General features: G+C 50.5%; 1 protein-coding gene across 3 annotated transcripts in view; it reads right to left on the reverse strand.

The window, feature by feature from the left end:
- Window positions 1–13,194, reverse strand: part of IL16 (interleukin 16) — a 97,009-nt gene that overhangs the window by 31,338 nt on the left and 52,477 nt on the right. For 2 of the 3 annotated variants that reach the window (XM_027569595.2, XM_035727925.1), the window contains exons 3-6: window positions 7,418–7,526; window positions 4,223–4,365; window positions 2,313–2,423; window positions 109–462 (exon numbers count right to left, since the gene is read on the reverse strand). In XM_027569595.2, the coding sequence (XP_027425396.1) occupies window positions 109–462; window positions 2,313–2,423; window positions 4,223–4,365; window positions 7,418–7,526 (717 nt within the window). The remainder of the gene's footprint in view (window positions 1–108; window positions 463–2,312; window positions 2,424–4,222; window positions 4,366–7,417; window positions 7,527–13,194) is intronic. The other variant, XM_027569600.2, reaches the window with a different exon arrangement.

The raw sequence follows: 13,194 nt of genomic DNA on the forward strand, positions 1-13,194 counted from the left end.
GAAGAGGAAATTCACACATGCTGGTTTGGTTTCTCGGTGACCGAGGAGCTCCCCGCTTCCCAGGAAGGCTTAGCTGGGGTCTCGATGGGCTTCCTTCTAGACTCTCACCTCCCTGAAGGCAGTGAACAAATCCGGTGTGCCAGTGCTCAGGTGACGTGCGTCATGGAGCCAAGACACGTGCCAGGTGGCAGTGGGTCTTTGGGTCCAGCTTGCAGGCGTGCCGGGCAGGGGTTCACAGCTTGGCTTCCGGACGGACCCCGCGGGCATGGCTACCATTGTAAGAGCCTCGCTGCTCGGGGGCATCACCCCCGTGCCAGAGCCATGGCCGGCCCGGCACCCATCCGCAGATGCCGTAGGGAACCAGGCAGGGAAGCCCCGCGGACGGGGTACTGTTCTAGGCTTCTGGTGAGGGTGCGTGTCCCAGGGTAGGAGAGACAAATGGTATCCGAGGGTGGCACAGGGCTAGGAAGAATGAGAGGGAGGCGTGGCTTCTGGGCTCCTCCGTGGACCCCGGCTTCACCGGGCTGAGGTAACTCCTGCAGACTCCAAGTCCGCCCACCCTGGTGAAGCGGCACAGCGCCCCGGTTAGAACGAGGCCTGGGAGTCGGGAAGTCTTGGGTCATTGTCTTAGTTAGGCTGCTAACTAACCAAGTGACCCTGAGCAAGTCCTGCGTCCTGCCAGACCCTCAGTGTCCTGGGCGGGAAAAGGGGGGTGACCCCAGGGCCGTCACCACGGTCGGAAGAGGCAGCCTTGCCAAGCCCTTAGCACAGGGCCTGGGTTTCCATAGCTGCCTTGTTGCCCAGAGATTTGCCTGTGACTCTAGCTCGAGCACTTACGGAGCCTTCTAGCTCTGCTTCCTCCTCCCGAACTCAGCCCTGGCCCCGCTCCTACTTGCCATCCTTGACCATGGGGACTCCCTTCAGGGCACAGGTTGTGTGAGGCGCACAATGGGAGGCCTGCTTGCGTCTGGGCGCACCACCCTGCCTGGCATCCAGGCTCCCTGCACCCAACACCCTGCACCTGGCTCGGTCCCCCGGGCCCTGCAGGCCGGCTCGGTCCGCCCTGTGACTACATGTGTGGTAACATGTGATTTAGTGAATGTACAGACACAGAGTTCAATTAAACCGTTTCCAGTCCTCTTTGCACGAGCTTTGGCGCCCTTTGCTTTCTTCTGAGCATTGCAAGCGATTTTAAAAGCCAACTATTTTTTAAATACCTCTACCTAAATCCCAGCATTGTGATTAACTAGTCAGAAAGCCAGGCTGTTAGGAGCAAAGTCAGCGTGGAGAGGGTTTGTCTTGTGATGACAGGAGCAACAGGGTCTCCTCATTCATGTCTCTGCTGAGCTCCGGGGAGGGGAGGGAGGGGAGGGGAGAGAGGGGAGGGGAGAGAGGACCCAGGCGTGTGCGTCAGGTCCCTCCCCTGGCCAGAAAGGAAGCAACCAGCAGGGAGCATCTTCCCCTCACACTACACGCCCAAGTTATAGTAGGGGGATTTAAAACCCAAAACCAAAAACCCACTATTCCATCATTTAAGCACTGGGGTTACTTGGGCTCATCTGTGAACTTTGCAACAAGTGCCCGTGTCTGTTCCAGAATGTTCTGGAGGGAGCACAAAGAGACATTTGGGATGTGCCTCCACCACCTCAGCCTTGTCCCTCCTTTCGGGATTTCTCAGTCGTGCGGCAGAAATCAGTGTGAATATACAAAGTGGGTGGAGACACGTGGACTGAACACCTGTGTCCTCCCCAAACTTCGTGTGCGAGCTGGAGCCTTTGGGAGCGAGCAGGTCACAGGGTGGAGCCCTCGCGAACAAATGGGTGTCCTTATGGAGGAGATCCAAGAGCGCTCCCTCGCCCCTCGCCACGTGCCCAGTGCCCACACGGACAGAAGGCCCCGTCCACCCATCAGGAAAGTTGTCCTCAACAGACACCAAATCTGCCACCACCTTAACCATGGACTTCCAGGCTCCACAACAGTGAGAAGGTGCTAGTTTAGCCATCTCGTCCGTGTTTTTGTGATAGCAGCTTGAATGGACAAAGACACTACTTAAAGGATTTGAATTTAATCACCCGGTGAGACTCACTTCTAGGAAATATCATGCTGAAAACAAGTTGGCTGACAGTTGCCCCGCGGTGACCTGCACGGGTGAGGCAGGCCTGCAGGCCCTCCCCGAGCCTCCCCGGGGACTTGGCGACGCTCACACTAGCAGCCGGCATCATCAGGCCTCGCTCCTTCCTTCCCTGGACAGGACAGCTCCTCGGGGGCTGAGGTCCATCCAGCAGTTTCTGCTGGCAATGGCCCTTGCTTACCTTGGCCTGGCCTTTCATCAGCACGACGTTGGAAATGACGGAAGCCTGGAGGCCTCCCGAGGACTGCGCGAGCTGAGCCGTGCTGAGCGACCGTGCGGGTCTCGAGGTGCCCTGCAGGAGGGAGGCGGGGTGGGGAGGGGTGAGCTGACAGGACTGCAGCAGCACACTCCTCAGGGGCAGGGGGAGGGCCCGGACCCCCTCTCCTGGGGGGGGCCCAAGGCATGACCCCCGCGCGTGGTTGATGAGGCATGGTGGGAGTTTGGTGGAGATGGACTGGGTGGTTTCAGCCTTGCTGAGTCCTATCTCCCCGCAGACCAGCATCTGACAGCCCCCTGAGGCCTGACCCGATGGCAGGTGCGGAGTGCATCCCAGACCACGCTGCCCCGGGGCAGCGAGTCCTACAGCCAAAGTCTCAAACAGAGGTGGGGACCCCAGCCACCCAGAATGCCCTCGGCAGACTGTGTCCGATTCAAGACACACATGCTGAGAGCCCTCCTTGCGCCAGGCATGGAGTGGGGGGCAAGGAACATGGAGATTTTAAAACGCAGAACATAAATTGCAGGGGAGGCAGACAGGTGACTTGCACCGGAGAAGCAGAATGTGCCAGAGAGACAGACACCCCGTGTGCCGCAGGAAGCCACTCGGGAGGGGACAGTAGAGCTTTGGACTATGGGTCAGAGCTGAGACTCGAGCCCCGCTGCCTTGGGTTCTTTCCCTGGCTCTGCCAAGGACCAGCTGGTGACCTTGAGGAAGTGACTTAACTATTCTCTGCCTGTTTCTTCTTATGTTAAAATCATCTGCCACTTTGAGTGTCATCTTTTTCCTAACCCTGGGACCCCAATGCTCCCCGTTTGCAAATGAGAGACATACTAAGTCCACGAAAGGAAGGGAAGAGGGAAATGAAACTTGCAGGCATCTACCGGACTGAGTACCCTGCGGGGAGAATCAAACATCACTTGCCTACGGAGCACTCCCTCGGAGCGCTCATGCTCTGCTGGGGTGAGGGCTGTACGAGGACAGACGCCCAGGATGGGCACTGGGAAAAGTGTAAGGCCCATGCAGCTGGTGGGTCAGGAGCGCTCCCAGCAGAGGTAGTGTTAGGCAGGGGTCTGAAGGACGGGGGAGGCTTTCCAGAGCTAGAGAGGAGACAAAGAGGGATAAGGTGCTGCAGACAGGGGTGCAGGGTGTGGTGGTGGCAGCCTGAGGCACTTGGCTTACACCCCCCGGGGCTTAGGGAAGTGTCAGGAGGAAGCTGGGGACACCGAGCTCCGTGTCTGCTGAGCCCCCGACCTGCCAACTGATGCCCATAGAGGGAAGGACACACAGTGCGCAGCGCACGGGGCTGGGCTCAAATTCTGCCTGGTCCTTTAAGTTTTAAGGTGTGTGAACTCAGACAGCTACTCACCTGGCCAAGCTCCTGTTTCTTCACTCTAAAACGGGGCAAATAGTACATTCATTTCTGAGCTTATGAATTAGGGGCGCTATGTGTAAAGCACATCACCATAGCACAGGATTGAGAGTTCAGGTTGCGGAGTCCTGAAGGTCCGACTTCAAGCCCCAGGGCTGTCTGCCACTGGCCGTGTGCACGTGCGTGCATCCCTCACCTGTCCCAGCCCCGGTTCACTGTCTACCCCCTAGAGTCAGGATGCGGGTAGAATAAAGCCGGAGCTTGGGGTCTGCTCAACGGAATGCTCACGGCACCTCAGCTCCTAATAGCATAGACGTGCCGCACGTGGCGGCGCTCAACGGTGACCGTCGGCTGTGGGGTTCTTTCTTGGCCCAGAGCCGACCACTCCCACTGGCCAGCCCCCCCTCAGTAGTTGCACGGACACAAACCCACTAGCCAGGCCCCCCGCCGCCGCTGGTGAGTCCGGGCCCCTCCCCGCCCTCCTTCTCGCCTCCATTCTTACGGCAGCCCTTCCTGCTGGACAGTCGAGCTGTTGAGAGAGAGACTTCCGGCTGCTGCAGAGGGAGTAGGGCTGCCGGTCTGTGCAAGCTGCAGATTTCTTGATCATCGGGAAATCGGTATCTCCGGTGCAGCAGGGATTAACACCTAAGGCGCAAGAGGAGAAACGGAAGAAGTCACGTGCGCTCTCAACACGCAAATGTCCGCTGAGAACACCCTCAGAGCCACCCCAAAGCCACGGGCAGGCGCAGGGGGACAGCCCAGGCCACTCCAGCCCCGCCTCTGCCCCCCATCCCCCTGCCACCAGGCAGCCCGAGGGCAGTTCCCACTCCCACCACGGAGCTGGGTCAGCATGGACCCAGGCCCCAGGGTCCGGACAGAGCGGGTTGCCTAAGCACAGACTGGTCTGCAAATGGCTCGTGGACGCGCTCCCGCCACAAGGAAACAGATCAAGATTACCATCGCAAGTTAGACATACAGCATTGATTGAGTTCATTGAAAATGTGGTCAAGTAACTCTTGAAAGGGAAACTGTATATTGTGATGATTGTACAATAGTAATACGACTTTGCAAGTTACGGTGAAGTTGAATTAGGGAATGGAAAAATAAACTGGGAAAGAGATGAGGGGTGAAGGACACCATTTTCCAAAGGCGGGGGCAACTTAGAAAATAGAGCCTCAGGTATTCCTTAATTAATGAAACCCAACTGATTAATTAATTAACGACACGTAAAGGAAACCAGAAGTGGGGATAAAAATTGGATACACTTTCCAAATCGCTGCAAAAGTTAGGCACGCACCCAGAGCAAGAAGCAAGGAACAAACAAGTGATAATAACAAAGTATAAAAAGCAGGAAACTGAAACCAAATATTATTTGTAAAACTAACACCAATGGCCCGGATGTCTCTCCTTAAAAAGATGGCCACGTTTGCTTTCAAGATCTAACCGCACACCATTTGCAAGAGATAAATCAAACAAACAGAAAGAGTACAACGAAAGGCGGGCAGAAACTGACCACCAGTAAGCCATGCTGGACCCAACTTAAAAACACGTTTAGATTCTTATTTCACACCAAACAGCGAACATTAATGATGGATATAGTAGGCTTTAAAAAAAAAAAAAAGGCAAATTGTTTAGAAATTAGAAAGAAACATAGCCAAATATTGAATTGTTCTCTGGATATGGAAGAAACTTTAACATTATTAGGAAGGGAAAAAAATCTATAGGTTTAATTATATAAAGATATTCTTATCCTTATGTTAAAAAAAGACTTAAAAGAAAGACAATAAACTGAAGAAAGTATGTCCCACAAATATGACAGCCAAATATTAATGTAACTAAGAGGCTTTTTATAAATTAATGCTAAAACTGATCACCCCAAGAGAAAAATAGGTGGACTCCCCCAAAAAGAGAAAGGGATAAACGAAGGAACATTTAAGACAGCTGTGTGAAGAGGCTGGTTTTCGGGGCCAGCGAACCAGTCAAGTGCGAGCCCACGAGGCCCCTGAGAGGAACGAATGAAGGGCCGTGTACAAAGAGTGGACAGGGTTTAGGAAAACAGCGAAGCCATCCAGGTACCCAGGAACTGGCAGGTGCCTTCCCAGGGCCCGGTGGGTGCTGGATCCATGGAACGCGGGCCACCCTGACCTGGCGTCTAGTTCCAGCCAGACACAGCCTGCCAGGACCACAGCACGGAGGCAGAGGAAACGGGGAAGAAATGCTCCGGCAGCTTCTCCTCCATCCTCCAGTCTCCTGGTGGTGCTCCATGGAAAACCAGAGGGCCAGGGGCCAGGAGGCCAGGGGGCCAGGGTCTGCTCGGTGTCCAGGGCACAAGCAAGGCTGGCTTCGTGGGCATGCACCTGTGAAGTCGCACAGAACCCCACACTTAGAGGGGCCTAGGCTTGGGTTTTAATGCCCCACTGCCTCCATTTTGAAATTCTTAATAATATTGGAGCAAGGTTCCCACACTTTCATCTTACACAGATCCCCGCAACTCATGTAGCCGGTCCTGGGTGCGAAGAGGACCAGAAAAAAGTTGGGGGGGGGTGTTGGAGAAGAGGGGAATAGAGAAAAATCTGCAGCAAATATATATTGTTAAATTTTAATACGGTGTGGGCTATGACCAAAGAAAGGTACTCATACACATTATTGGAGTCTTAGCTACTTAAATTTGGCAGCACAGATCAAAATCTAAGGCATAGTTGCCTTTTGAAACTCCATTTCTAGGAAATTATTCTAAAGGGGGAAATAAGCAAAAACTTATGATTAAACAAAAAAGCAACTAGCAGTCCCAAAATAGGAAATGAGCTTGGCAAATCATGGTTTAGAGAGTGCATCCTACGGCTGAGTAACATGTGACGGAGTTGAAGGCACTTGCCCAAGGTTGCATGGATCATTAGTTCTGGAAGCAAGTGTGCACTCCTAACCATGCTCCCATCAATGGCCCCTTATGTTTCCCTAAGAAAATCATCACAAACATAAGCAAAATTTCATGGACAAACATAACAATGCTGATTATCTTAGTGAAAAACAGAGAATAAATTAGTTATCTAATACTAGGGAGTTGGTTAACTAGGTTAGGCACATTCACATAATGAAATACGAGGCACCCACTGAGCATGGTGTTTACATAAGAATTTCCAAGGACAAGAAGTCGTGCTGTGTGCGCCCGCGTGCATGGACCCGTGCTCCATAGGCATGTAGAGGCATGGGGTGGAAGAACGGAAAAGGTTAACACGGATTATTTCTAATATCAGCATGCGGTGTGGTTTTAATCTCTTCATGCTTTTCTGCATTCTTCAAATGCCCTGACTTTGGAGTAGGGCTATTCTCTTTGCAGCAACCAAGAATCCTGACATCCTTCAGCCTCCACTCCCATCTGGTGACAGATGAGGTGATGGAGACCTTGGGAGAGCCAGTAGGCTTCCTAAAATCAAGAAGCACATCAGAAGACAGAGCAGGAGGAAAGCCCTTGCCTTTTATCCCCTATGTCGGCTCTTCCCAACATGGTACTTAAGTGCCATGGACACAGAAGCACCATGACAAATTCTCCCAGAGAGGCGAGCAGACCGCAGCCATGTTTAATCCAACTGAACCAGCCGAGACCCACCCTCCCCCAGATCTCTCCACGTCACTGATATTCCTGGTCCTCAGCGACAGCGAGGCTTCATTCCTGAGGACAGTTCCATGACGCACTTACTGGTTGAATTGCTGCGTGTCCTTTGATGACAGGCTTTGGGAAGCAGGAAGGTACTACTTTGCACTTCTACTTTTCCAGACCTTTCTCGGGAAGAAGTTGTGGAAGCTTCCTGCAAAACAGTTCCCACCTTTTATTCAGCAAGTCAGTTAGAACAGAAAAACATGCGTAGACAGCGGAGTTTGGGCACGGACCATGGAGGTTCTGGTTGGATTGTCTGTCTCCACCAGTAAATTATAGGCTCTATAAAGGCAGAGATTTAGAATCACCGTCATCCATTCATTTATAGATAGAGTCGCCCATTTAATAAAAATTGAGTGAATATACTGTGTAGATACTGATCTAAGGCAACAGATGCCGAATAAGCATGTCAGTCAATAGGTCTCTGATTCTTTGTCAGGTGCTGGGAAAACAGGTGCAAACAAGCCGGATAAGACACTGATGTTGGAACAATGCTGTTCTAGTGGAGGAAGGCCCTCAGCAAACAAGAAAACAAGTGCGAGTGATCAGTGATGACAGAGACAGACCAATGGAGGAAAGACCTCCCCTGAACGGGAAGCCATGGAGACGTGTTTCGTGTCAGTCAGTTCCCCCGTTCTGTGCGTAGGAAGCACTTAGAAACTTCTGCGGAATGAATGCTACATGAATAGGTGTCTTAATATTGAACCATCCTTGCATTCTTGAGAGTATTATGATTTTATCATATTGCTGATTTCCATCTCCGAAGATTTAATTTAGGGCCTTAAAAACCAGCATTCCCAAGTTATATTTGGTTATGGCTCTCTTCGTTTTCTTCTACCTTTTGCCATATTGTTCACATTTTCCTGGCTCTTTTTTTATACTAATAATTTGGAGCACTCTCCCACGGTGCTGAGTTTATAAAGCAATACGTTAAACAGTATATTTGACCTCATTTCTCTGTCAGGGTGAACAATGGAACAGAAAACATATGACTTGGGGGTTTTAGGGACAGAGGACGGAAGGACAGAGGGAAAGAGGTCAATAATGAGGATAATGGTATTAATTATTTTATTTCTCTGCCTAGAACTGTTTTTATATAACTTTATTACCCGCAATGATCTTGAGCTAATTCTTGAATTATGTTGGTGCATTACTCACTACCATCATCCTTGAGTGTGTATGCGTGTGTGTGTGTGTTTTCTCTCAAGAAAGTTATGCAGATGGAAAGTTCTCTGAATATTTGCATGTCTGAGAATGTTATTTTGTGGTTGTCACACTTAAATTATTTGCTGAGTGCGGAGTCTTTGGGTGTTTGTCATCAGACCTAAAAACTATTGTCAGTTTGGATGCTACCTGGGATTTAAGTGTCCCGGGGTAGAGGTCTGTTAGGGGCACCTGCCACACTCTTCTAACTGAGAGGCCCGCCTTTGTTCAAAGCCAGCCTTGTCAGCGCCTGGTTAATGTCATGGGTCCAGGGTGTGTGTGTGTGTGTGTGTGTGTGTGGACTAGAGCACCTGGCCCACTTCCCAGGATGGAAGGATGATCTACTGTTGCCTCCCGCTTTGCACCCAACAACGCACCCTCTGCCCCAGCCCCTGGCACTGTGAGCGGGCAGGTTCTGGGGGGGGGGGGGGTCCTTCTGATATCTGCCCCACTCACTTCCTGCGTGGTCAGCGGCAGGCGAATTAGCCCTGCCCTCAATCCAGAGTCACCTGCACTGTGTCATGCATGAAGTTCTCAGAGGTTCCAGAATGTGGTTGGCCTCTTCCCACAGCTTCCTGTTCTCCCCATGCACTTCTCTTTATTAGTCTATATATTCTTTGAATTTTGGTAGAAATAGACTTTTTTGGTAGAAATTCTAAGAGGTGGGGGAATGAATAGAAGGTACTCCGGAGCCATCTGGAGCCAGAAGTCCACTCCCAGCCCTTTTTGTGTTTACAATTTTATCTAGTTCTGACTCAAGAGGATCCTGCAAGAAACCACATACCGCTTTCCTTTTCTTTCTTGACCAGATCAGGGTTTAAAACCAGGGCTCATCTTCCTACAGCACTCATTTTCCTTCTCAGCAGTAGGTGGTGCTATATTAACCTGAACAAAACTATCTTCAACCAGCCTCCCTGTGAGTCTCCAAACGGAAACAGAGCAGGAATTCTATGGAAGGGGGCTTAGTTCATTTGAATTTTTAAGACTATATTTCTAGGATTTAGCATCATGACTAGTTCTTTGAATCAACTGCTTCATTCAATATAATAGCCAAAGATACTTCTTAATTATAATAGTCCCTGAGGCCATGTCCTCTGATATTATTCCCACTTCTCCATGCTCTCCAGGGACACCATGCAAGTAAATAATTAAATGTGACTTCAGTAGCTCTTTTGGGTTCACTGAACATAAAGAAACCTAGTAAAACAGCCAATACATCTTCTCGTCTAAAGTGCAGCCTTATTTGCAAAGTACCTTTGAAATGTGGATTTTCCCCCAAATCTCTAAAAAGATGAAGATAAATAAGTAAGCGAGGTATATACAAACATGAATCATCTTTGAAAATCATGTTTATAAGGAATTTTTGTAATATACATATGCTTGTATTATCATGGTAGGTAATTTAAAGAAAAAAAAAAGATGCTATGAATAGAAAATCGCCTCTCGGATCCCACCTTCGGTTGGTGGTAGTACATGTCCCTTCTTCCCTGCACTAGCCCTCCAGGGAGCCAGCTCCCACCACAGCCACGCCAGAGCGAAGCACGTCGAGTCTACACGACTATCCGAGTTTGGCAACTGCTGGGTCGACGCAGGTTGCCGGAGCCTCCGGCTAGTTCAGAGACTGGCTCCGTGGCAGAGGGAAGGGACCAGCCGCCTGCCAATAGTCTCACAATAATCATGTAACATAGGGAGAAGGAAAGGACTAAAAATAAATACACCAAAATAGTAACATTTTCCATTCATCAAATGTTTATGAAGCACTTGCTATGCACGAGGCCCTATTCCAGGCAGTGAGATTATGTCAGTGGACAGGGTCCTGCTCTTACGAGCTGGCAGAGTGTGTCTGTGTGACGGGGTTATGCATACTTATTTTCTGATTTCACAACCCCTTGTATGTTCCACGTTTCCTACACAAACGTGGATGACTTTTACAACCAGATCAGAGACAAAATGCCATTTTATATGCATTTCAAGTGTCACATGAGTAAACTTAAGACAGTATGTTGACTGTTCTTTTCTTTTTTTCTTTCCATCATCTTTATTAAGCTCCCTGTCCAAAACAAAATTTAGAAATAGCTCAGCAAGCAAAGCCAACTGATGGCAGGAGATTCATAGGAAGCGAAGACTTTTTTTTTTTTTTTTTTTTTTGGTCCAGATTACCTGGAGATGAATGTCATATTCAGAAGAGGGAAGCTTTCTTTTGGGGTTTCAGGGTTGGTTGTAGGAGGCTTGATCCAGAACCAGCCAGATGAACCCCTGGACCCCTCTGCTCTTTGCACACCAGTGGTGCAGCCTCTTCTTATCGGGCAGTGAGAGAAGCGACCCCTCGGCGCACAGGCAGGTCATGTAGCTGCCTCTGCAAGCGCAAGGCAGCACAGAGGAGTCCCTTCCTTCATAGCTCTGCGTCCTCCGACCAGGACCTTCTCAGACTCAGGTGGCAGGCGGCTGGTCCCTTCCCTCTGCCACTGAGCCAGTCTCTGAACTAGCTGGAGGCTCCGGCAACCTGCGTCGACCCAGCAGTTGCCAAACTCGGATAGTCGTGTAGACTCGACGTGCTTCGCTCTGGCGTGGCTGTGGTGGGAGTTGGCTCCCTAGAGGGCTAGTGCAGGGAAGAACGGACATGTACTACCACCAACCGAAGGTGGGATCCAAGAGGCGATTTTCTATCAGAAATGTAAAAAAAAAAGCCCAACTACATGACCCTGAAAAGTTCCCAAAATAGAGGCAGAGTGCACAAGCTTTGTGGACCTGCAACTTCCTGGACACCAACAAGAACCCAGCACTCATCCACACTCTGGGATTATTTCAAGGTATAGTTCATTCTTTTCAATCTGTACAACGCTGAGCGGAACGGTTTCTTTAGCAGAAATGCACTGTGGGACGGAGTGGGTAGAGGGTATGAGACCAGCAACATTAAAACTCGCATTACCCTGGGCTGGTCACCTAATTGCTTGGACCCAGTTTCCCCCTTTGTAAGCCAAGGGGGTCGATTTAACAACCTCTATAATCGCTTTCCACACTTCCACACTTCAGAACGCAACGGATGGTTATGTTTAAAGATCTAAGGGGCTACCGTCCTCTGGGAGATGATCACATGGTAGGAGATCATTCTCAAGAACAACATCGCTTTCCCTGGCTCCCAGAGGCACCTGGTCAGTCTTGGGCAAGATGTCCTGGGTGGCATGGTTTCTTCTCAAAGGAGCCTCTGTGGGATCCCCGCGAACTTGTGCACAGTGCGGCGCCCTTGGCGGCCCACAGAACACAGCTCTTCTGTTCCTGCTGCCAAGGGGGAGCAGCCCTGGAAGCCGAGGACGCATACTGAGGTCAGGGGCCAGCAGACACATTTCCAGACGTGTTTCCTCTCATTGCCATCAGAGACGTGTCCATCACTACTCAGGTTGCAGTGCCCGCTCTAGTCGGCCCAACTGGTGCCTGAGCGGGGAATGCGGTGGGAGAGCCGGGAGGCTCTTGAAGGCATGTTTCCCAACATGACGATCAGCCGTGTGCCTGCAAGGGCTAAGCAGCCAACCCTCAAACACGGAAAGAGCCCAAGACCTGGGGGGAACACACCCAGAATGAAGATGCAGAGTTCTGGGGCGCTGTAGCCTATAAGCAACATTGTTCTGGAGTCTAAAGTCCTCCCCAGGGGCTGGAAGGAGCCATTGCTTTCCTAGGAGTGCTCATTTTATGTGTAGATTCCTGATGGCCGGCAAAAGCTTCCGGAGTTAGCAGGCTGCATTCCACTTACATAGGAGTCTCCTCATTTTCTCTTTGAACCAAGACACCATAGCGGTGCCAGGCTAAGGGAATCGCAAAATATCATCCAACTGTCCTCCAGGTCGAGGCTCACTTATGGTGGTTGGGTTGATGATGCAGCAATAGGCTTTGATCTGTAAGTCATGAGGATGAACAACTAGGCCTGGCAGATGGGCTCCAGGATGAACAACTGGGCCTGGCAGACGGGCTCCAGGATGGTCACGCGAGACACCAAGGCCACACGCCTCCTGATGTACAGAGGAAGGGTGGGGACAGAAACTAGAAATCCTTCTCAAGTCCTCCTTCCCGCGGGGCTCCCTGCATGACCTCAGTCACGTTGTACTTCTACCTTTCCAAATGCCCCAACATGTCCATTCTTGCTGGCTCTGCCCTCATTCAGAGTATTCCTCTGACACTGGAATATTACAATGGCCTAGGGGTCTAGAAAGGGTCTTTTAAAAGAATTTTTAAAAAGATTTTATTTATTTATTTGAGAGAGCGAGAACAAGAGGGAGAGAGCGGCAGAGGGAGAAACAGATTCCCCGCTGAGCAGGGAGCCCGACTCGGGGATCAATCCCAGGACCCCGGGATCACGACCTGAGCCAAAGGCAGACCCTTCACCGACTGAGCCACCCAGGTGCCCCTTAAAGGATATTTTGAACAAATGGTTCTGGGACGACTGGACATCCACACATCAAAGAATGAACTGGTCTGTTTTCCCACAATAGACCAAAAAAAATTAATTTGAAATGGATCATAGACCTACATACTAGATACAACTGAAAAAAATTCTTAGAAGAAAACACAGATCCTCATGACCTTGGGTTAGGAAAACACTTCTTAGATGTGACACCAAAAGC

Source organism: Zalophus californianus, chromosome 6, assembly GCF_009762305.2.
Source record: "Zalophus californianus isolate mZalCal1 chromosome 6, mZalCal1.pri.v2, whole genome shotgun sequence".
NCBI classification, from domain to species: Eukaryota; Metazoa; Chordata; class Mammalia; order Carnivora; family Otariidae; genus Zalophus; species Zalophus californianus.